The 24626-nt window shown below is 40.6% G+C and overlaps 1 protein-coding gene across 9 annotated transcripts in view; it reads right to left on the bottom strand.

Moving 5' to 3' along the window:
- PLEKHA7 (pleckstrin homology domain containing A7) overlaps positions 1-24626 on the bottom strand; it is a 326584-nt gene that overhangs the window by 33805 nt on the left and 268153 nt on the right. For 6 of the 9 annotated variants that reach the window (XM_075567721.1, XM_075567724.1, XM_075567726.1 and 3 more), the window contains 14 exons: positions 22332-22817; positions 19283-19790; positions 17817-17902; positions 14304-14361; positions 9693-9761; positions 9100-9180; positions 8712-8861; positions 8191-8292; positions 6018-6126; positions 4732-4970; positions 3378-3590; positions 2594-2711; positions 2136-2227; positions 1695-1895 (listed from right to left, as the gene is read on the bottom strand). In XM_075567721.1, coding sequence (XP_075423836.1) covers positions 1695-1895; positions 2136-2227; positions 2594-2711; positions 3378-3590; positions 4732-4970; positions 6018-6126; positions 8191-8292; positions 8712-8861; positions 9100-9180; positions 9693-9761; positions 14304-14361; positions 17817-17902; positions 19283-19790; positions 22332-22817 — 2512 coding nt within the window. Of the gene's footprint in view, positions 1-1638; positions 1896-2135; positions 2228-2593; positions 2712-3377; positions 3591-4731; positions 4971-6017; positions 6127-8190; positions 8293-8711; positions 8862-9099; positions 9181-9692; positions 9762-14303; positions 14362-17815; positions 17903-19282; positions 19791-22331; positions 22818-24626 lie in introns of all 9 variants that reach the window. The other 3 variants (XM_075567729.1, XM_075567722.1, XM_075567723.1) reach the window with 3 other exon arrangements.

Raw genomic sequence — 24626 nt, 5'->3', positions numbered from 1 at the left:
GCAGACAGTGCTAGTATGATACCAATGAAATGTGTGTATGTATACAGGTGTATGTATGTGTGTGTGTATATATATATATATATATATATATATATATATATATATATATATATATATATATATATATATATATATATATATATATATATATATATACATATATACATACACACACACACACACATATTATATACATACACGCAAAAGTGCTCTGTTCTTTTTAGTAGGTGTCCTGTCATGGATCCAATGTTTCATGACTCTACAATACCTATCACAAATAATCTTAGATCACAGTACTGGCAATAAGAAATTATGGACTACAATGTTAGCCCCACTAACCTTTCCCACTAACCTTTCCTCTGCCAAATCGCCCGGCAGACCATTACAGAGCACAACTATGGGGCCCATGTACAAACATTATATAAATAAGCTTTTTTTTTTTTGAGTCTTCATTTTTGTTTTATAACGCAATATAAACTGTGTGGTATGTATGAGAGTTGTTATGGGACTTTATTTCAAACAACCAACTATACGTCATATGTATGAAGTTTCCCACATTGTGTCACGTTAAACACCTAATTGATACCATTTAAATTAAAACAGAATGATGTCTGTGTTTTGTAGTATTAGTAAATAGAAGTGCTCTATTATTCAGAATAGCCATAATGTGAAAATAATACATTTTGTTAACCTATTTAATGAAACATCTGTGCAGAGCCAAATACATTTTTGGTTGATACATAGCAACTTAATTCTGCGCCAATATAAACAGTGTGTTTAGGATTAACGCCATATTCACCTTTGCAGATTATTGTGATGCAGGTTATTGTGATGCAGATTATTGTGATGCAGGTTAAACCATTGCACAGCTTTTTTTGTTTTTAGTAAACACCATTTACATCTGTGCGTCATACATTTACATATCATTTTTGACGCTTAAGGCCACAATAGGAACAGAAAGGTTAGTACATGGAAGCACACAAGTGCAATATAATGCGTGATTTCTGTGCATCAATTTTACGCCTAAAATTCCATTTGCGACGCTGAGTACATAGGCCCGTCAGTAAACAGGGACAATTTACGCACTTTTTCATTTATGAGCTGTCTTATTTCTGTGTTCCATTAAAAGCCTCATAAGTACATTAATAACTGATACGTTAACGCACCCCCAGAAAATCAGGGGGCTAAATTATACTTGTTTAATCCTGTTGTGCTGAAGCCTTTTTTTACAGATTAGATTTGTACCCTAAAAATGTGCAAAACTGCAGTCAGTAAGGTTGTGCTTTGTAAGAGCTTAAAAGCAAGGATGGTTATGAGTGACCTCTGTATGAGGAAGGTTGTTGTTTACATGCCTCTGTAAAATAAAAAAAATAATGATCTATTTACTTTAGAAATCCTATCATCTCGATCCCAAATCCATTACATTACATCCAATTTGCAACCGTTTCAATAAGTTCCACTATGGACTCCCATTTTACTACATACGTTTTCAAACCCACTTTCACGACTGGCCATCTATAACTATGTATGTATCCCTTACTCAGCCAAGTATCCATAATGCTGTTTTAGTCAAACAATATCCTAGATAAAAGAGCGGTAAAACTCAGGTACCATGCACATTGCGGTTAAAGTGCTTACTATAAAAAGCTACAGGTTAATTTTCTAAGGTGATCCTCGGTGCATTGCTAACATACTGAGCTTATATCTGCGGAAATGGGCCGGATGAAAGACCGATTTGTGCCCGAGTGTTTCTCTCCTTGGCTGAGCGTTCTCTTGCGTTCGCGGACTAAGGCCTTTTGATGTCGTTTCATTCGTTGTAGCTGTTCCTCTGCGCTCATCTTGCCTCTTTGGTTGTCCCCGGAGTATAGGCGCTCAAAGGCACTTTTTGGTCTATCCTGTTTCAAGAAAAATGGGTAGAAAATGTATTTCAATAAAATTGATCAGCAGGTGGGGGGAACCGTCAATGTAACCGTGCTGCCTGAGGTCTGGTGAACACTTGGTGATTTAATGTCAAAATGAAACAGGGCAGTGTTTTGGCTCAGAAGACCTGCAATTCTGTCAGTATATTCTCTATTACATCTGCGGACTGAACACAACCCACTCAGTGCCTCAAAACATAAAGAAATCCCAGTTACCTTGGAACAGTCTGCACTCATCCCTCTTCGAAGTGTAGCGTAAGATGCAATGGATGACAACTGGTGCAATCTGGAAGTCGACCCAGATAAACCTTTATGGTAAAACACGATGGTAAAGCAAATAAGTATAATGACACTCTTGATTGTTCAGAGATGACATTTCTACCCTCAGCTGGGTAGGTACAGTACAACCATACCGGCAGCAAAGGATATGTACTTTTACTCAATAAGGTTAAGAAATTCGTCACTAGATGGTTTGTTTGACATGCTCTTTATAACAGTAAAGATTTATTTTGTTTCTAGCTCAACATAAAAATAGGGTTTCTTGTCTCAATCGATCACGAATGTGGCAAGAAACAATATTGGGATTAACAGCGTTATTCAGCATATTCAGAAGATGACATATCTGGGTTTAGGTTGGTCATATGTCTTGCGTTTCTAGCAAGTAATGATCCTACCTCTGGTAGGCAATGTTTGATATCCACCATCAGAGCTCAGAAAACCAGATGCTGGTTGGCTGGTATCATCCCCCATTGTTGCAAGCTCAGGTTCGCTCAAATATGTTCGAAGTTCTACCTGTAAGTACAGTTTATCCACGATGTTCCATCAAGAGACAATTGAAGGTGATTTTCCATTTCCGCAACATGATAAAACTACAAAACCTTCTCTACTATTGAAATGTTCCTTTCGGAATGCAAGATATGTTAAGACGTTTATCAGGTAGATGACCAAATAGGGTAGTTCGAAATCATATAATAAGGATTGCATACCTAACTAAAGAGTTATTGTTGCAGATGTTGCATTGCAGTACTTAGGACACAAAAGTGTATATGGTGACCACAGAAAAAAAAGAGAAATGCATGTATTAATACTGTTAAAACACTGATATTTTTCTGTTCTTTAAGTTTAAACTTTCTGCACAGAAAAATTATTTTAAACAGCATTTAATGCTTGAAGTTTCTTCTTCTCCAATGAACAGGAAACCACACCAACGAATAGGTGAAGGGTTCGAATGGTCCTAGTAATACTCAATCTTAAACAGTGCATTTTATATCTTATTGTGTGGTGTAGTAAGAAAAAGTTCCCAATAAGCATTTGCTTTACAAAAGAAACAATAGAGAACCTTAAGAGCTTAGTTCCAAGCTTTACATAAAGCAAAACAAAGTAATTGGCGCATATGACGCCGTAAGAGTCATTTTAAAGACCGTGTTGGAGTTTGATGATTATCAAGAAAATGTTTACCCCGTAGTCGTCGTTCACACCCTGTCCAATTTCCCGGTCTCTCTTCCTCTCGTCAGACTGCCGCTTCAAGCCACGCACCGATGTATGTCTAATGACTGAGGACTCTCTTGGAGGTGGCAATACGGATGGAGGAGGAGGTATGACGGGAGGTGGATCTGGGTCATCTGGGCTATACATGTCCGGAAGAGGCGGTCGGGGCGGTGCATCCTCTCCCTGTTAATTTGGTGCAGGTTACATTAATAACAGATTTGTGGCAAAGTGGTATGAAAGGAATAAGGGTGGGAGAAAAAAATACATAAACTAACTTTAATGCAGACAACCCCCCCCCCGCCCCCCCACCCCCCTCCCCCCTCCCCCCCACCCCCCTCCCCCCTCCCCCCCCCCCCCACCCCTGCCCCCACACTAATTTTTTTTTTACAGGACTGGCAATATGCAGATGGTTAGAATCCCATGTAGCCAAAATATGCCATTTTAAGCTCAGGGGCCCCCTGTTCCGGAGATACTTACTAGCAAAGTAACCAGTATTTCTTGCTGGTTTTAAAAGAGGATTTATATGGCCGTCCAATAGGAAGCCACAATCTATGACATTGCCGATTCCTATTGGCCTATGATTTGGCAGCCATTCTGTTTCTGCGCATACTTAAACCAGGTTACCCTCACCGACAAGTATTATAAGAACCAGGGGGGTCATTCAGAAGGGAAAAAAATGTGGTTCGGCTCCAGGGCACCCCCCAGTCCCCATTGGGGGATGGGGGGAAAGAACAAAAAGTGTAGGGGGGGGGGGGGGGAATTGCCGTTTTAACTATGATACTTTGTCAGAAGAGCATATGAATTCATTTGGCTTTGTTCAGCTTGCATAATCACTCAACATTGATATTAAATGAATAATTATTGTCTTCCAGTGCTGGAAAGTGTCTTACGGAATAGCACTGCATGGTAAATATGGCCTAAAGTGGCTTGACTGGGGTCACAAGGAGAGCAGACAATGGGATTCAAACCTGGTTCACCCAATTCAAAGACATTACCACCAAGCTACTCCTTCAGCTCAATATGTATCTATATAAAAGATAAATAGCAGATTCGAACAACTGATTATGTAGATTCCCATAGTGTAGAAGTCCTCCATCTATGCAACGGCCAAGGGAATTTTAATACTACAGATTAGAAATGAATCGTAATTTTTTTTTCAAGTGAATGAATTCATGACATATTCAGGATCTCCTGTAATTACATCAATGCGTACTGTAAGAAATAGGTATTTCATTAGATTTGTTGCCTTTGTTACTGTGCGAGAAAACATTTTTGGCATCATATTTGCACATGAATCTAGTTCAGCCTCAGCATTAACACTCACAAACTTTGGTTGTAGTCTGGTTGGTGACTGGAGGTAGGGATCACATTTCTCCAGTAGCTGCGGCTGAGAGAGAGACCTTGGCTGTGAGTAGGGCTGTGGATACAATCCCACCTCTAGTGTGTGTTTGACAAGTCTCGATGGAGGGTTCTGTGGAGATGTGGATTTGCTGTGAACTGATGTAAACGCCGTAGTCCTGGAAGGCACAAATGGTGAAGGACCCAAAGGCACGGTTTTTCTTTCTGGGAGAGACACAGAAAAGCCAGATACATTGCACATATTACTCATAATAAACATAATTTTGAAACATTTATGTAGTGTGCAAACTCTTATTTGAATCACAGACAACTCTAAGGCCTCGGCCATGGTTCTGACGAGCGGGCGGAGGCGCGCTGAGGCTCAGGGAAAGCGGGTGCTTTCCCTGGCCTTGACAGCGCGCCGTCCGGGGGCGTGTCGGCGGGCGGGCCAGTGACATCACGGAGCTGGTTCGCCCTCATTGGGCGAACCGCTCACGTGACCGGCCCTGCACTCCGGCAAGCGGGAAAAATGTTACATTTCCCTAAGACCTACTCTTCCGCAAGCGCGCGGAAGCGTAGGCGAGCCCCTACTAAATCCGCTCTCAATGCGGCTGTAGGGGCTCAGTGCAGAGCGGAAGCGCGCCTCCGCCCGCAAGCACTAAACATGGACGCGGCCTAAAACTGCGTTTATAGTGCCGGTGCCGCAACGTTGCTTCAAAACAATTGTATTAAAGCCGTCGCGTGCGCTTATAGTGGACGCGACGGTGCTACCAAAATCCTTGGATTTACTAGAATTTGATTTTGCAGAAACGGTCTCCCCATGTGACTGCCTATAAGCCAATCACATAGCCCCTCTGCCTTCCCCCTTGCTGACTTCACTCCCTTATAGCCAGCGACGTCTCCAAACCTGATTACAACTTTCGCAATGGCGCCGTCAACGGGTGAGGTAATCTGTCGCGTCGCCGTCACTATAAGCGCAACCGTACTTGCATCCCACAAACGTTCCATACAACTAAAAGGCAGACAATTTGTGTTTCACGCACATCCATTTACCCATCTTTAAACTATTATTTTTTTAAACTCTGGTTTTCAATTTGGGTCAGGGGTACCGAAACTAAATGGGAGAAGTCAACATAACCATTTTATTTCGATTCAACTGTGAAACCACCACACTGCAAACAGCACCAATAACACAATGAATATAAAAACCTGCAATATGCAATAAGCAAACTATGAATAAATTGTCAAGAGTGTTTTACACATCATTGTTACCTGGATTCTTAAACGATTCTACAAGAATTTTGTAGTTTAGCTTATTTGCACTGAGACCACCTGTAACATCTTCAATTCTCCATAAGTCTTTTTGCATCTGAGCCTTTTCCTAAATGACAAAAACAAACGTTCTTAGCAACGCTCATACACTTTTTCTTTCAGAATTTAACTTGCATAAAGGGCGTAGCTTGTAAGTCTCAACAGATAGATGCTGCTCTGGATATTGGCACGAACCACATACAATGCTTCTAAAACATATTTGTGTATTGAATTGCACAATGGTCACGTGACTGTTATGCAGTATTCAATGCATTTCTACGTTTTTCAAGAGGCAATTAGTAGCACTCTTTGTGATTTGTGATATCTGAGCAACATCTACAGTTTTCCTTCAGTCTTCCGAGATACGACCTCTATTCATGTAGGTCTTTGTGGGACATGTGGAGAAGTGTCACGCGTTTCTTTCCCAGTTTGTGGCGACAACTGTGACCACGGAGAAAATTCTGATATAATATAGATATATTATTACATTTTTATTAGGCTGCTGAGGTCACAAAAGAAAGACGCATCATCTCTCGATGACGCTGCGTCTTTCTATTGGCTGTCCGTGTTTGACTTGCCCAGCTAGCCATATTGTTTCTCCTGGACAATTGTCTGGGGCAGCGGTGCGCAAACTGTGGGGTGCGACCCCCAGGGGGGGCGCGACACTGCCGACGGGGGGCACGGGGTTTACAGAGGCCCCGCGCGCTTCCCGAAGGCACTTAAATTAAGTGCTGGGGGAGCTGCAGGGCCTCTGTAAACCTAACTTACCGTGGCTCCGGCGGCTTCCTCCCTGCGGCGCCATGGCAACGCGGCGTCAAAATGACGCTGCGAGGTCATGTCACGTCACGTTGCTATGGCAACGTGACGTCATTACGCCGGAGCGCGGGTAAGTTGGGGTTGGGGGGGGGGCGCGGGAGCGAGGGGACAGCTGTCAGGGGGGCGCAGGGAAAAAAGTTTGCGCCCCCCTGGTCTGGGGAATTAAAAATGGAAAGGACTTTGGGACAAGGGGGTCCCTTAGAGCTATAAGTAGCGTGGTTCAAATCAGGGGCGGCTCTAATTCCCAGTATACAAAAAAAAAAGTCAAGCCGCAAAGGTTGCTGGTTTAAAACGGAATTTTAAATAAGAACAATTTGTTATGCAGATTTGTCATTAGATTTATATTGCTTTGTCATTAGATTTATATTGCTTTATCTTTCTCCCTTTCATAATGTTTTTCTCCAAGTCTAGATTAACGAGTATACAGCCATTGTTCTATATAGTTTTAGTAAACATTGATCTGCTTTATTTTGAATAAAATAAGAACAGAGATATCCCTGGCGTGCAGATTAGACAATCTTTATGAATAACCAGAAGTCACATTTTGCAAATCTTATCCTTGGTGTTTTTGCTTTTTCTTTTCATTAGCCAATTAATGGCGGCACCATACCAACACTGCATTTCTCTCCGAAAAATGTTTTATTTTATTATTATTATGGTTCATTTGTAAAGCGCCAACATATTCCGCAGTTAATATAGCTTATTTTTGTTTCTGCATTTCTTTATTTTCCCTGGTCTTGCCACTGGGGGCACTGTTTTCCTTGTTCATTGGTTGCAGGAATATTCTCCTCATGAAGTTGCAAAGACTCTCAGGAGCAAACACAAGCTGCAATATGGGGTTCTCAGGTGGTGCTTCAGGAGGAGACCAGTTCATCAGTTTATTTAAGCTTGTTGCTGTTACGATCATCTTAAGTGACCATCTTCTGCGTTGTGTCCATAACGCTCGGTATCAATTGGTCCTCATCTTGTGTTACCCTTACTATCATGAACCGTGGGAGTATTATCCTGGTGCGGGGTACTGCACGCCACTCTTGCGCACTGTTTCTGAGGTAACAGTGGGCCTCTTAGCAGGGCCCATCCCTCTGCGTTCCAGGACTACTACCTGGATAACCCTAATAGGACATAGGCTTCCTCTTTGTGAGCCTGTAGAATTCTGTAGTACCATTGCTACGGATGCTAACTGGATAGGACGCTAACTGGATGGGACAGGGCAGTAACACTTAAACCTATTTACATTAGCAACAGTGAGGTGCAGGAAGAACTGCTGAATTACATAATCAGAAGTGAACTCTCCTACCCATTAAAAAAAGCCCCTCACCTGAGAAGAAAGTGATCTGCTCATTTGTTCTTGGACCATTTGCCTTAATTGGCTCACATCATTTTCCAGCCTCATGTACTCATTCCACGCGTTTTCCATATCCTGCAGGAAATGGGAGATTTGTTTTGAAGTGTGGGTATTGGCCTTCATATACTCAACGTCAGAGGCCAGAGATACAGAAATCTTTATCCATCTCTTCCGATAAGACTACCAATATTTAGGGTGTCATTCTATATACTCCAAAGCGCCCGTTGGGGTCATTTTCGGCAGAAAATCCACATTGGCCTCAATGGTGATTTTCAGCTTAAAAACGGGCTAAACGGACGCGTGGAACTACATAGAATCAGGCAATTAGTCACAGCTTTGGCTTATCTGGCATGCTGCTCTACTTATAAAATAGAAACTGTAGTGAATGGCTCCACATGGCAAGGAAGTAAACCGGTGTAAAAGGTTTACCGTGCACGAGAAATACTCACACACAAATACCTAGTATATATTGATGATGTAAAAGAAATACTTACAGTCGATACTTTGGACATTTCAGCTCGAATTTGCACCAAGTCTTCTTGCAGCAGACGCTGCTGATAGGAAATCTTTTCTGTGTGTTGGGGCTGGTCTTTGTACTGGTCCATTTGTCTGTGCAGAACCTCGAGAACGGTTTCTAACTTGTCCTACAAAACAGACAGACTACGCTGTATTCATGTATTCTATCCTGCTTACAATGCTCATGTGATATATAACAGCTGCATGAATGTGGAAAACACTAAGGAAATTCATCCATCTTACACAAATCATAATTTCCTGACACATTTATATATACACACATACAATGTACCGAACAACAAACACTGATTATGTCCAGGGTATTCTAGCTCACATAAAGATGAGTTAAGCAGGATCTTATCTTACTTTATTGTCCTTAAGAGCTCTTATTTTGTCTTCCAAGTCTTGCAGAATTCGATCTTGCTCGCAAAGTATGCTCAGTTTAACCTAAAGGAAAAATACACAATAACAATAAAATATGGTTAAATAAAATGCGGGCACAGACTTTAGTGAAAGACAGGTAAGAAATGACTTATTTATTTAACAAAAAAAAGTTTGCAGGATAAATGCTGCAACCACCTCTGGATATAATGCCATACAGTATATAGCACAGTGGGAAACATTCCAGTGAGGCAAACCCACTACATTACCCCAGGGGTTGTCAACTCCAGTCCTTAATATCCCGCCCCCCCCCCCCCCAACAGGTCAGGCTTTAAGAATATCCCTGCTTCAGCACACGTGGTGCAGTCTTCGATTGAGCCACCAGCAGGGATGTCGATAAAACTGACCTGATTGGGGTGGGGGGGTTCTTGAGGACTGGAGTTAATAACCCCTGCAATAACCCCTTTATTGTTAAAGTGGCTGAAAACGCAATGCATTGCAAAGTGTTCCAATACCTTGGGGTTCTGAATAAGCAAATGTTGAGATGGTTTTGTATTCATGACAACAGTTTTACTTACATCAACATCACTTTCTGCGACTCTTACGGGTTTAGTAGAGCGATCCTTCAGATAGTCTCTCCCAGTTACCTGCCAATTTAAAAAATAAATATATAATAATAAAAAATTTTTTAGAAGAAAATATGCCAAAACAGTAATAGAAATGAAATCTTGGAAGAAATAAATGTCATTTTTGCTTCTCGAAGATGTGAAGGGGTCTATGTATCCAGGCAATTTTGGTGCAAAATCGGAGCATTTTCCTCCTACACCTGTGTATCAAAGTAATTTTGTCCCGTCTGCCACAGTTTGCAACTTGGGGAGTGCCAGTAGGAGGAGTTGGGGAGGAATTACATGGCACATGCATTGAGATGTATCACATTCTGCATCTCTGCGCTCCATTATTTTCTCCAAAATAATCTGCTATATTGGAAGTGGTGTAAGTCTAAAATGCTACAGATGTAAGAAACTGTTCTTACGTACTGTATCCCGCCACTCTGCCCCACTTAACAGTGCATCAAAACACACGGTTCACTCTGTTGACACATAGACCCCTAAGCATTTGGCACATGCAAGCAAATTCTAAATGCTCCTTCATTAACAATACCTACTGTATTTTTAAGGGAAATGTCAATTTATCTATGAAATTATTGTTTGAAAGTGGATAAGTTACTTTTTATGGGTATCAAGATCACAAACTCACCTTACATACCAAAATCAAACCCTCACGTCTGACAGGACCATGTAAAATTTAAAAAAGATATAGTGCCTTTCAAGTTAAAAAGTAGACACTTAAAAACAAGGCTTGTTTGCCTCTTGTAAGACTGGACAAATCTTTGGGACAATGCAAATATTGCAAGGCTGTGTATAATAACTAAAACATACACTATCAATCCCTGCCACAAAGAGCTTACAATCTAATTAATAATACTGGGTGCATGGGGAAATAAAACTATTTGGTCACCCAGATTGCAACAGAATCTGCTTGTACACAAGTAATTACATAGCACTAAACACAAGGAGCCAAGCCACAGTTTGTATGCAATCTCAAACACAGATACACCAAAACAAATACATTGAAAGTGAAAAATAAAACCTACAGAGAAGCAAATCAGTGAGGCAACAGCAGCCATAATGCTTCTCAATGCCAACTGCTGCATACGCAAAGCCATGAAATGGTCACATACAACTTATACAAGCCGTCTTACGTTTATACTTGATCGAAACCCTGGTGTAGAGTTCTTTAACACACTGTGAACCAAGTTGATCAGAGGTTCATTATATTTAATCTGTTTCAAATTAAAAGTTAAATGTTATGGAAATCCCAAAGTCCATATTTATTACACACAACTCTCCTACAGATGTGATTTGTGGACGCATTGCCAGTGCAGAGTTACTGTAGCTGTATTAACGCTGGTGAATTATAGTTTTGTTGCATGTGGTTATTTGTAGATGTACTTGAGCTTCCAATACTTTACAATTTGTTCCTTCAGATATTCTTGAGGATCCATTTGAACATGGAGTTTGTGAGGTCTCAAAAGCTTATGTACAACTGTATTTATGAAGAACTATCATATTAGTCCATTAGTAGAAGTACCATAACTTAAAATGTACATGTACAAAACTGAACCTTCTTGAGGAACCTTTATTAGCTTTGATGACAAGCAATTTACTTTGTCTACTGTGTACTGTATGACCTCACATTTTTATTGATTATTTGGTTTGTAACAGTAATGTAAATGGTATAACTCGGCCAACAATGTTCACACACGTTATTTAAACTCTGCTTCGTGGTAGCACAACATTAAGGGCCACTCCTGTTAACCGGACCTCGAGGTTTCATTGCTTGGTTGAATGAGCTTTTCATTTACAGCGCCTGTTTTGTGTATGGTTAATTGGCTAGATCACAGGATAAAGTAGCTGTCCTAGTTTACAGAACATTGTACTTCTAGTTACACAACAGTACGGAGCTGTACAGTACATCCAACCACTATTAGCAGATGGTAAACTGTAAACATTTGTCCCAGATTATTATGTTAAATTTAGGAACCTATGTTTTAATTATATACTATGTATTAATGGGGGATTGCTTTGGTCTTTTAATAACAAAGCAAAAAAATAAAAAATCTCAGGCACTTGCAGAGAACATAAAAAGGTTCAGTGGAAATCACAGTATGCTCGATTTAAACTCCATCTTTAACACCTTCATTGCTGAAGATGAACTCAACGCACAAAATGCCTATTAGAATGTATACATTATTTTGAGAATCCTAATATGCTTAGTACATCTTACAGCAAAGTGCATTTAATGTGATATTGCTAATTGGATGTGGAAGCTATACAACAGTCTGCATGTCAAACTCCTATCCACAGTATTCAGGAGCTAAAAGCGATGGCGTGCTGCAAAACAGTGTGTATCCTCAATTATTAAAATACAAAATGCATCCATCCATACAGAACCAGCTAGACAGTTTTAATATTCTCTTTAGCACAGATGCATCTTTGATTTGTGATGTCATACGCGACTTCCCCAACTGCATTGCCTTATCTGACTGATGGTAGTCACCCTACTGGGATGGGCCCCTGTTACAGAACCATGAATTCATCGGACTAATAGCAGCTCAAGTCTTGAAATCATGATACAGAGTCCTGCTTTATCATTAATGGGTTGAACCCTGCCTCTGTTGGCCAGTATAGAAAGCAACTGATAAAGGGGAGTGGAGGAGACATTTTTGCAACAGACTGTGCTACTTCCAGTATCACCGATAATATCCACCCAACCCAAAACCAAAAGGTAAGGCTAAATTATATAACATTCCTTATTTTGTATTATTCCTTGGTCCGTTCTTTCAAATCAAGGCTATTTTTTTTCAGAAAGATTCAGCCTTAATATATTATATAACAGTTAGATTCATAAATAAAAATCTTAATTGTATCACTTTGGTTTACCATTTACAAAAAGAAGCTCACAACACATTTGAGATCAGCTCTCCTGATAACAGCGTCCCATTCCTTTTCCCATGGGAGTGAGAGTCTGACTTATACATGTAATGTTGCCACTGCTGTACTGCTTCAGTTTGGTTTATGTAATTGCATCCCTTTATGCTTCGTTTGAGAATAGTGGTTGGAAACCCGTTAATCTCATCTGCCACATAGGGAACATCAGTTCATTGCTAATGGGACACACGAGTGCCATTCTGTTTTCAATTGATGCATCTGTGCATGCAACTTTTATCAAATGAATAAAGGGGAATGTAGCAGAATACATACTGTCCAAATCAGGATTTGCCCTAAGGCTGCGGCCAGGCAGGGAGTGGGCGACCTGGCGCTCGTGCGCTGCGCCCTGTTCGGCCGGGCGATTCGTGGCTGGCTGGGTGCACGCTCGTCTGGGGGCGCGGCCACAATGTCACAAAGCTGGCTCGCCATCATTGGGCGAACCACTCACGTGATGTGCTTGCGAGCGACAAAATCAAATTTGCTTGCTCTGCAAGCATCTAAGCACCCGAGCATGCGCAGGCGCTCGCTCACGCTGGCCACACACATTGCCTCAATGTGTTTCAGAGTGGCCAGCGTGAGCGCGCCTGCCCAGCGCCTAACAGGCTGGACATTATCACCGTGAATGCTGCACATGCATTGTACTGACAAAGCAGCAGTTCAAACGCCATTTTTTAAACTATATATTTGAAGCAGGGGGTCTCCGGGAGCTGAACCACGTTGATTTCACTTCCGGAGACCCCCTGCTTCCCGAGAAACTTACCCAGTTAGGAGGTGCCGGAAGCAGCTGGACTAGTTGGGGATATTCAACTGGTGGCTTAAATGTCCCATGTCACACGGGCCATTAGAAAAACATGACATCATCCCTTGTGTCTTCCTATTGGCTTGCGTGACCAGCCGCTTCAGTCTGCAGAGAGATACTAGCATTCCCTACGGGGGAAAGTACCTTGAGAAGCAGGGGGTTCCCGGAGCTGCAAACAACGTGGTTCAGCTCTGGAGATCCCCTGCTTACAGTGTAACCTATTATATATATTTCTTCAAACATGTCGCTTGGACTGCTCTCATAATGGAGAATTTGGGCTGAAAACAGCCCAATCACCAGTTCTGCTCATATAGAATGTCCCCTAAATGTGATGCCTTATAGATCTCAGGGGCATGGAGTCCGTTTCACATTTCATACCGAACTGAAGATAGACAAACAATTTGTGATGTTTAAGAAGACAAAGAACTAAAAATGTTAAACTTCCACATCATTTCCATCTAAAAGTTACTTGATGGACTTGTAATTGGTAAAAGAAAGCAAATAAGTATTATACGTAGTAAGAGAGAACTGTCCAGCCAAGAGGGAATACATGCAGCTTGAACTATACAAACGCTGGGGAAATTATGTCCAGGTGCTGCTCGTCTCAGACTAGCAAAGGGGTGGGGGGGAGGGGCAGTGTGGTTTGTCAATAAAGACACATCATTCATAAACGCTTTTTTTTAATAGATTGCTCCTCTGACATGATAAAGATTTAAAGCTGCAGGATCTGGCTGCAAACCAATGCATTTCAGTTCCTTCCTGCGTTAACCTCATTAAGCAACACGAGCTCATTAACACTGAAGACACATTATGTGGCTAATCTAATTGTGATTACCTACCTTTAGGTCTAAGTACTCTAGGCCTTTCTTCAGCTGGATGTATGTATCATCAGCCTCCAGGAAGGGAAAGAGAGAGAGAAAAACATGTGAATATAGAACTGATAATGTCATCTCATATTTTGTACATCTATATATATCAGTAAGGGAATGAGTGTGCCCTGTACCCTGTTTCCATTAGAGTTAAGTCTGTAACATTGCTCTTACCTTTTTAGGTAACATGCTTTCCCTAATTTTTCTTAATCATTGCTCTCTAGTTTAGACACCACCGCTGATAAATACACACATGCTATATAACCTCGTTGCCATGGATTCAAAAATAATTTAGCCAGAAATATGCCATGAAAAGCACATCTGGCTTCCAATCGAGCTTTAGGGATACAATACATAGAATAAACAGTCTACAATTACATGGCATTTCCCCAGTGATATGTTCCCCTGTTCCCCCCCCCCCCCCACTTCTCTCCTCCATGCTACCTCAGTGGTTCTGAAAGTGTGGTCTCTAGACCAGGGGTGCACGAGATTCTTTTTGGAGGGGCAGGCGGTTACAGAGGCCCCGGTGCTTTTCAGCGCGAGGACTCTGTAACTCACTTACCTAAATGATGCCGCCTTCGGGCAACGCAGTATCAAATAACACCACGGGGTCATGTGACGTAACATGACCCCGCGGTGTCATTTAATGCCCGTCGCCATGGCAACGCAGCACCAAATGAAGTCACGGGGTGAATTGAGGTCACATGACCCTGCGGGCAGGGGGACAGGCTGAATTTTAGATACAGGTACAGTAATATATATATATATATATATATATATATTCTATGTATATCTTTATTTATATAGTGCTTCACAGCAGTAATACATGTGATAATCATATAAATAACAAATAATACATAATGGGAAGTTTGTGTGTATATATATATATATATATATATATATATATATATATATATGAATTGACATTCTACCTATTTGGAAAAACATAAGAACCACTGAACTACCTGACACTAAGAAGTTGTGAATCTATAATCTGGCAAAGCAAATTAACCACACGATACAAAAAAATGATAAAATGCCAGTTTTTCGTGCTATACTGATGAGCATGCAGTAGAAGTTGGGAATCGCCATGCTATAGCTTGCTATAAAAATTAGCAACCACTTTTTGCATAAAATGATGTACATCTTTCTAAATGCTTTGCCAAAGCTTAGAGCCAACTTATTTTTCAAATTGATGTTATGAAATACTGAGAAGTAGAATTACTGAACAGGTTTGTATATGGGGTATAAAGAAGAATGACTCAAGTAGAGATGTGCAAACTTTTCATCTGGTGGTGAAAATGGCCTCTTGATGGGAACGCTGGAACTTTGACAATTTTGCCAGACTTTTTGGAGGGAGAGAAGGGGGTAGAAACAGAGGGAGAGGGGGAGAGGGAAGAAAGAGGGGGGAGAAAGAGGGAGGAGAAACTTTTTGAGAGAATATTCTCGACATTTCAAACTTTTTGGAAACGTTTGATCAAACCATTGGTTAAAGCTTAAAAAGCAGTTTGGTGCCCAACATCAGCACTGTAACATTCTGAAAATGCTCTACAGTTAAAGCATTTCTCTTGGTCGCTGTTAAATTCTGTACTATGACTTGTGATAGATGTATGCTCAAAGCTCATACTCAGAACAGCACAACTGGCATGATCAAGAAATAGCAATACTGCTTTTGTTAAAGAATTACATTCCTTGATGCGTTACATTAGGGTTATAAATATAAAGACACTAGGTCTCCACACTCAAATACATATGCATTGCTTCAATTACTTATTTACAGGGGTCAATGGTTTACCTTAGGAAAATGGAGATCTAACCACACGTCAAAAGACATGAGAACATAAATCATTTATTCAATGGTCTGCCCATTACACATTTTAAATGCAGTAGCATTTTATTGTTGATCATTGGTTTTATATTTTAGGTTTTAATATGTTCTTCCTCTGCTTCAACATATTGCACGTGAGCTGTAGCATGTGACTAGTCGGTGGAGTGCTTTGTTTGTCAATTGTCATGTGCGGGCGAGGTTTCTTTTAGGGCTTTCTGTATCAGCTGGACTTTGCCTGCCTTCTGCGTAAGGCGTTTCAGTGCTGTTTTTCTGTTACATGGATAAATGTGGAAATTATAGATAGCAATGTTCATTTAAAAAAAAAATATATTCTCGTTTTGTTAATTTATTATGGGCTTCTCTACCTCGCGCTTTTATTTATTTTTTGCTGTAGAGGCTCTAACAGAACGCGCTGTTATGATAAAAATTAGGTTTCTGCAAAAACTGTGCACAATGAGTGTATGATAATTTTACTAAAATGAATATATTGAGTGGTAAGTTTATATCACCACTCAAAACCAGGGAAAGCAAGGTGTAATTTGTACCTACTATATTGCTTCAGGCCCATCTAGCAGTAAAGGATTACTTTTAAAGAACATGAGTGGTTTTGGCCCCTTCGGTTTAACTAAATGAACTACTTTAATGCTAGAGAGGGAAGTGGGGATGGGGTATGACTGCAGAGTTAAAGCATAGGTGATAGCTATGCAACATAAGTATGATTTCATCTGACCATGCTTTGCAAACCTATATATGTATGCAGTAATAGAAAGCACATAAAAACGATGAGCTAAGAACTATAAGGTGTCTAGTATGGAGAGCAAATACTGCCATTAAGCATTGGGATAATCACAAATGAGAGATAGCAGAAATGGGCCATTCGACAGCTGACCTGGTAGATGGGATTGGTTGGCTCATGCCACTTTAATTTGGCGATTGTGTAATTTCGGACACTAGCCAACTTAGCCTGAAGTCTCCTTAAAACGAATGAGAAGCAATGTTATCTCTTCGGGCTGCAGGTATTTAGACACATTGTGGAGAGGAAATTAGTAGGCTGCAGACAGTTGTTATTACAACATTGATAATCTCGGGGCTCATGGAGTGTACCACAGAGAAACATGCCCCATACTATGGGTACATGCTCAGAAGGTCAGTTTGACAATGTAATGAGGCAAATCTTGGTTTATGAAAATTTCTGGATACTTTTTTTTTTTTTTAAATGACCATATCTGCATATTTACACATCCCCAAGGCTCCTTGTCTTAAAAGACAATATAAAGAAAAGCAGACCCCATACACAGAGAGGTCTGCAAGGTTTATTTTGTGTAGTGCTTGTCCTTTCATCTAAATGACACATTTATTATTCAAGTTAGGAGCAGCTTTGAGGGAATAAGTAATTAAGAGTCAGCAGCTTCTGTTAAAAGGCTATGAAAATATGTGAGAATTGTCTAATAAAAGCTTTGGGAAGTTGGAGATTTGATTTGCACGCTGCATTATATAAAATGGTGCCATGTTTAGTTTTTAATGGAAAAGTAAACATGGCAATAAGATTTTAAAAAATGTATCTAAAAACATTTTGCCTTGAATTCCACCATTTTTTTATGTAAAGGCAGAAACTACAAAATGCCAAATATGGACACGAAAACAGAAATCTTACCGACTTGCCATGTAAACTGGGGGCACTTACAGTGTGGGTCATATATCCCATCGCAGGTATGGAACGCCTATCCATATGGGCTGTAGACTGCAATAGGAAACAGATATCCATCACAAAGCTTAACTAACACTGTTAAAGCACTAAACCATAAATAAAAACGGAGGCAAAGAAAAGCCTGATGTGGCTTGGAAAGTTAACACATTTTTCAGCAACACAATTTTAGCATGCAAAAGTCCAAGTTTCAGAAGCCAAGGGTGTGCCTGCACAATACACAAAAAATAAAATCCGAGTACTTTTGCACTCCAAGAACTTGGCCAACATCATAAGTCATTAACTTAAATGTAGGTTGAAACCTATGTTTTACATCCATTCAATCCCTCACAATGTGCTGGCATCTCCCCCTCCCCAAAATCGCTAGGATATGCCCATTTCTCACTCATGGCGCAACTACAATCCTAATTCATTCACTCATTCTATCATGCCTTGACCACTGCAACATTCTCCTAGTTGGCACTTCCCTCATTCGACCTGTCCAGCTCCAATCAATGAAAAAAGCTGCTGACAGACTCATCTAACTTACTCACTGTTTCACTAAGGAAATCCCATATCCTCTGGAATAAAATATAGAATCCTAGATCTCCCTTGCGCGGCTCTCAACAATGCTGCTCCCCCCCCCCCCTTTACATCTCCACCCTCGTCTCCAAATGCACCCCGCCTTTCCTCCTGCCTAGTTACTTCCTCTCACTCCCGGCTACAAGACCTCTCCCGTGATGCACGCTCTCTGTAATTCCCTACCATGTACCATTAGACTCTCCCCCACCTTTTAGACATTTAAAAACGCCCTGAAATGACCATCTTTTTAATTAAGCCTATCTGGCATAACCAGAACATTACACCCACGTCCCCTGAGCCTATTGGGACCAACTCTGCGACTGGACCAAACTCCACTGTAAACCCCCCAACATCCACACCACCTGCTTGTTTTACCTTATTTGGAATGTCATTCTGTTTATGTAATTTATATCATATAAATAAATAGTAATGTTATAAACCCTTCCGAAAGGGATCTTTTGGGGATTTTCAAGGTGTTATCAAAGAACAGCTGAACATGAAACAGACCAAATGTAAGCACTGCAGGCAAACAATGTAAATACTAGACAATTTACCTAAATTAACATACATATTCACCCACCTTTAAGGTTCTACATTACAATCTTCGTCATGTAATATCCGGTATTAAGGTTCGGAGTGTGGAAGCGGCTAACAGACTGAACGCTGCATGTGAATAATCTAAAGGATTTGCTATGCATGTGGGAAAATGTATAGAGATTGACTAAAATGTTAGATCTCATGTTTACCAGACTCTTCCTAAGAGAAACAAATGTTATGTATATACAGTGTATATACGTCTGGGGTGAAAGGTCTTACATTGCAATGTTTTTGCGATATATCTGCTTCTACTTTTACCTTAACAGTATGGCCATGAGTCTTCTGTGGTGATCCAATGTAGGCAACGCCTGCCTGCCTCTCCTTTGGTTTGACAGTGACTCTTTCTGCTGGAGTGTGCGACCTTCTTGGAGGAAAGGCGTTTGGAGGTGCTGGTGGTGGGAGGTCAGACGGAGATGGAGGAACGGAAATGGACCGAGGGATATCTAACAAACTTTTTCCTTTGCTACGATCAACTATATCCATTGATCCCATGGAAATTGGACCAGTTGGGCTACCATGTTTAAACTGTTGCCTCTGCTGCCATTCATAGAGTTGCCACACAGTTCCTTCCTTGTTGGCTTGCCGCTCCTGATTGGACATCTTGAAGTTGCTGACTCGGTCCTGGGCATATTTATACTCACTTGGTAAATAACGATTTGGGGAAGTTCCAGAAGGCTGTCTGGTGGCCTTTGGCAATGTTTGATAGTTCTCAGTGTAAAGTGGGGGTTGGTTTATATGCCGTGTGAGTGTATAGTCAGAAGCAGCACTAAAAAGAAAGGAAAATATAGACCAATTCAAATAGACATGTAGACATCTTTAAGCAGAATGTCAAATCCGATGTCATCACTGAAGATCAAGTCACACTCCTCTCAACACAATCCTAGTGATGAATATCTGTATATTTATAGAACCGACGACTCAAAGCATGTTTAAAGGAGCAGTGCTACCTGCTGTGGTTTTGTTTCTTTACATGTAGAGGAAGCATGGTGTCTCCAGAGCTGAACCACGCTAATTTCAGTTCCATGGACCCCTGCTTCCCAAGATACTTACCTCTGGTATAGACCCCTACAGGGGAAACAAAATGGAGACTGGTCAATAGGCAGCTGCGACAGATGCTTATTTTTTTTATTCATGAGTAAATAAGATTCAAAATAAAAGAAAACTACTCGTCAAAGTGGAAGTTAAAATGTGATAACGGGCAGCAGAAATTAGACTTGAGGGGGAAAAAAGCAGTAGGACTCAATCTATAGCTGCAAAAATGAATAATACTCCTACTGCAGCAACATCCCTCATTGCAATATATACTGTACATGATACGTGTTGTGGCTAATAGATATTGATCTGCAAGTTTATTACGGCCAAAAAAAGATATATCATGTGCAGATCTCGCCGTTTCGGTATTTTGTATATTGCACTACTCAATGCTTGAACATATTATGCAAATAGAAACGTTGTAAATGGTTGAGGCAGAAGGGTCACATAAAACAGCTGTTGAATTGAGCATTGTATTGATTATTCAAGTAACTAAAACGATATTAAGATTGATCAAATATGCAGATAAACTATAAAGGAGGTAGATATGCCTATCTAAACTGCCTGCACTATAAGGCTGTCCAAATACTGCAGAATTTGTAGGAAAACCAGCTACAAAATATAGTGATACACTAAAAGAAACAAAAGGACTTAATATAGTATACAGTCAATAGGCAGACTGCATGCCAAATCCAGACAGCAATCACTAAGGGCAGATGTAATGAAGTGGCGGCCGCTGCCTTTCCTTTCCCTTCTGGAGGGGAAGAGTGCGGGGGTGTTGGCCGGCATAGGAGGATTTTGTGCAGAGAGCGAGCATGTCGAGCCGCACCAACCTGCGACTTGGGTGCCCTCTCTGACGCCCCAGGGAGTCTGGACCTTGATATAAAATAACGGACTACCCCTGGTATACAATGTATTACATTCATGAATTTAGCTACATACATGTACATGCACACTGTATAGAAGGACAAAAGAAACAATAGTGACAACCAATGACAATAACATTCCTTTGTTTGATATGGGGCAAAAAGTCTTCCTTGTTTTGAATATAGTTATTTTCATGTGATTTGGTTCCTTGATTATTATGTCTGTTGTAGGGAAAAATTACTCAGATTCACATCCCACATTTGCATGAAGACACCACGCTGGCAATCATGGGGAGCTTATTAACGGACTAGTAGTTACTCTGCATGCAGATAATTATATGCAGATAGTAAATCTGCTGCAAACGGAAGATGTTCCGTAGCAAAAAAAAAAAGTATATAACACGGTCTTCTGGAGTAAAAGTACTGAAAGTACCAAATATAATTCAGTGACACTCACAATATATAGGGGTCAATCAGTACTATCATTCTAATTCTACACTGTATGAGAAGACATTAGAATAACGTCAAGTGACATTTCCATTACCTCAAAGAGCTGTACGATGTAAGGACAATGAAGGAGTTATGGTACGAATCTAAATTATGATTTTTCGGTGAAGTTCAACCCATTGTGGGGACTTCAAATCGTCGCACTACCCGGCTCTTGTTTGTCAATTCCAACACTGCGCCTCACCTGCCCTGCTTCATCAGACACTTGTATGCCATTCACACTTTAAATGTGCCTTCTTGAAGGCATCTTATCCAACATCTTCCTGATGTCTTGTCGCATAAATTGACACCAATGGTATTCTTTTCCATACAATAGCTAGCGTTTCCACTCTCCCCTTCCCTTTATATTGCAAGCTCCTAGGAACATGGTCCTCTCTTTACCTATTCTACCAGTGTAAGTAAATGTTCTAATAATATTATCGTCTTGCACACTCCATGTACAGAGCATATTTTAGCGCCGGATAAATAAAAAGCAAGCAGGCGTAATAGTGTGTGAAACCCGTGTTAAGTTCTATGAATGCAAAATGCTGAAAGCAGGGGACAGCATTTTTCAAATGGCGATTGAACAAGTAAAAACAAGTCTCATATCTTCTATGCCACATCATTTAAATACCAGTGCACAAACTGTGCAGTGGAAAACTTTATGTTCAATAATAGTGTTTATATGTTGATACAAATAACCCTTTAAAAAAAGATGAACAGTTGCATCACTCATTATATAATCACTTTATTCTGCTTAGTTAGCAATTAGTTTTAATTTAACAAATATGCTTTTATTATGGTAACTAATGCATACAATTTATTTCAACTAAAGCTAATTCTATCACAATTTTCAATGATTAGAGATGCAATGCTTCATTGACAGTATTAGGGTAGTCATTATTGTGAACTTAACCACGTACCTTTTAGGGTCTCCTTTCTGTATCTGTACCCACTGTTCCACTTGCGCCATGTTACTTCTTCTCTGCACTTGCTTTTCGGGATTTGCCCTAGGAAAGACTCCCCCTTTATACAGATCGGTACCATTCTGCTCTACGGGGCTAGCACTCATGCTTAATGAACTAGACAGCGTTCCATTCCTCTCAATAGGTTGCTGCTGATCAGTCTGGGACAGATATGTTCTTGTGAAATCTGTGAAAGCCGATTCCCCTCCGGTGGAAATAAACAGGTGATTAGATTTTCCTCCCATTGAATTTAACGTGTCTTTATAGATGATATTGCGGTCTCCCGTCTCTCGTCTTAGGTCTTCAGGTTTGTCAAGAGAGAGAGTTTCATTGGGTTTCTGATACCGGTCTTTTGTTTGAACCATTTCTGGCTTTGTATATTCTTTGAAAGAGTCTACATGGTTTTCCACGGGGACAGATTGCCATTCCATATCTTCAACGTCTCTGAAAAGGAATAAGTAAAGGAAGTAACTAAAACATGTTTCATAACAATCAAATCACATGTACATTAATCCACTTACATTTGCGAAAAATCTTCTGTAGAGCAAAGCATTTTATTAAATGAATGTGTATTGCTTAGTTTGCAGTTTTATTTTTGAAAAATGAATGACTTCTAAAATGTTAAACCATTTTCTTCAACCAAAGTAGAAAAGATTATTGTGAAATTCTATAATTAGTGGGCAAGATTACAAACAAACAATGCAAGTACTAACTTTTCTCACTGACCACGCTTTTTACATTTTGCAGTGCAGTACTCACTGTCCTAAAACAAACATGCACTGATGACTCACTGCGGAGTCCAATTAGAAGGCTGATCTGAACAGTGAGCTAATGCTCCTCGCTGCTCGACAGACCTGAAAATGTATGTATGGCTGAGCAAAGCATTTACAAACCAACAGTAAAGAGCTAAAGTCCATAATTCCTGAATTAGTAGGTAATCGGATTGGTGAAAATGATCTTTGCTGTTACAAGGAAGTTGGCTGTCTTATACATTGCTTTCCTGTCACGGTGGATCAATACAAAGTCTGAAATAACATAGGGATAGGGATCCTTTTATTTGGTGCCAATTTCTTCACTACTTTTTCTCATGAAATCAGGATTGTTGTGTGTTTTGTCTTTTTTTTTTCCTGGTGATTTGCCCCTTAGTTTATCCAAGCCCTCTGCTGTGCAAAGAGTTGCTGGCCCCTCTGGCAATGAAGGGGTTAACATATCCCAGCATCAAAGCCATTCAAAGGAGAGCATTGTTATGAATTGTTAGGAGACCCAGAGATGCATTAGGCTGCGTCCCCGCTAGCGCTGAGCGGGGGCGGCGCTTACTTCCATATATAGATATATGTAAGTCCCCGCTCATGCGGTGCGCACGGTGTTCGTGCACACACGCTATCCCGCGCTCGTCGTTCAGGTAAACAACCCCCCCCCGTGTGCCAGCGGGGACTCAGCCTTAGTTACATTCCATATGTAGTGGAGGGTTCAAGTATGGGTGGAAGAAGTAGAGAATCAATAAGAGATTTGCAGCACACTAGAGCATCAGGAGGTGTCAGAGTAGCAAGGGGAGGATGAAGAAGTCGAAGAGTAGGATGGCGGGGAGCACAGCAGAGAGGATTCAGGCTTGGAAAGCTATCCAAAAAGTTCTTATGATGGGAATTCCAGAGTGAAATGGACAGGAAGCAGCTAGGCTACAATTGAATTAAGTAAGGGTTGACTGATCCTCTCTCTTCTCTGAAACAGTGGTTATTTGTGGGGAGTTAATACTGGCAAAGGGATTGTCTTACTTTGGAAATATGGATCATATGCCAGACTTTGGGGAGAATCCGAAAAAGTCAGGGACTGTGTAGTGGAAGTAAAGGCAATTTTGAGATGGCAAAGGAAGATGGATGTAGCTAGTGTGGGTTAGGTGTTGGGTTTTTACAGCAGAGAGAGTAAAAGATCACTTCATTTTAGCACCTGTTCAGAGCGTGGTAATGTTACCCAGATGCTGCAATGCTAGAATTGCCCCACGGTTACAGTATCTCAAAGCCGACAGAGTCAATTATAGTTCTCCTGAACTATGTACTGAAAAACACACACAATATAGCCATGTACACCTGTGAAACAAATGAAGTTAATTTTGTATGTACATTGTACACAGTTTATAATAGTATAGCAATAAGTGGCTGTGCTCCTGTCCAGATATACACACATATTGTTCATATTTAATCCATCCACACCTGTTAATTTTCTAGGCAAATGCCCACTGCAAGAATGCACAATATT

This window comes from Ascaphus truei, chromosome 12 (genome assembly GCF_040206685.1).
Source record: "Ascaphus truei isolate aAscTru1 chromosome 12, aAscTru1.hap1, whole genome shotgun sequence".
Lineage (NCBI taxonomy): Eukaryota > Metazoa > Chordata > Amphibia > Anura > Ascaphidae > Ascaphus > Ascaphus truei.
The sequence above is the reverse complement of the archived record's forward strand: the minus strand, read 5'-3'. Positions and strand labels throughout refer to the sequence as shown.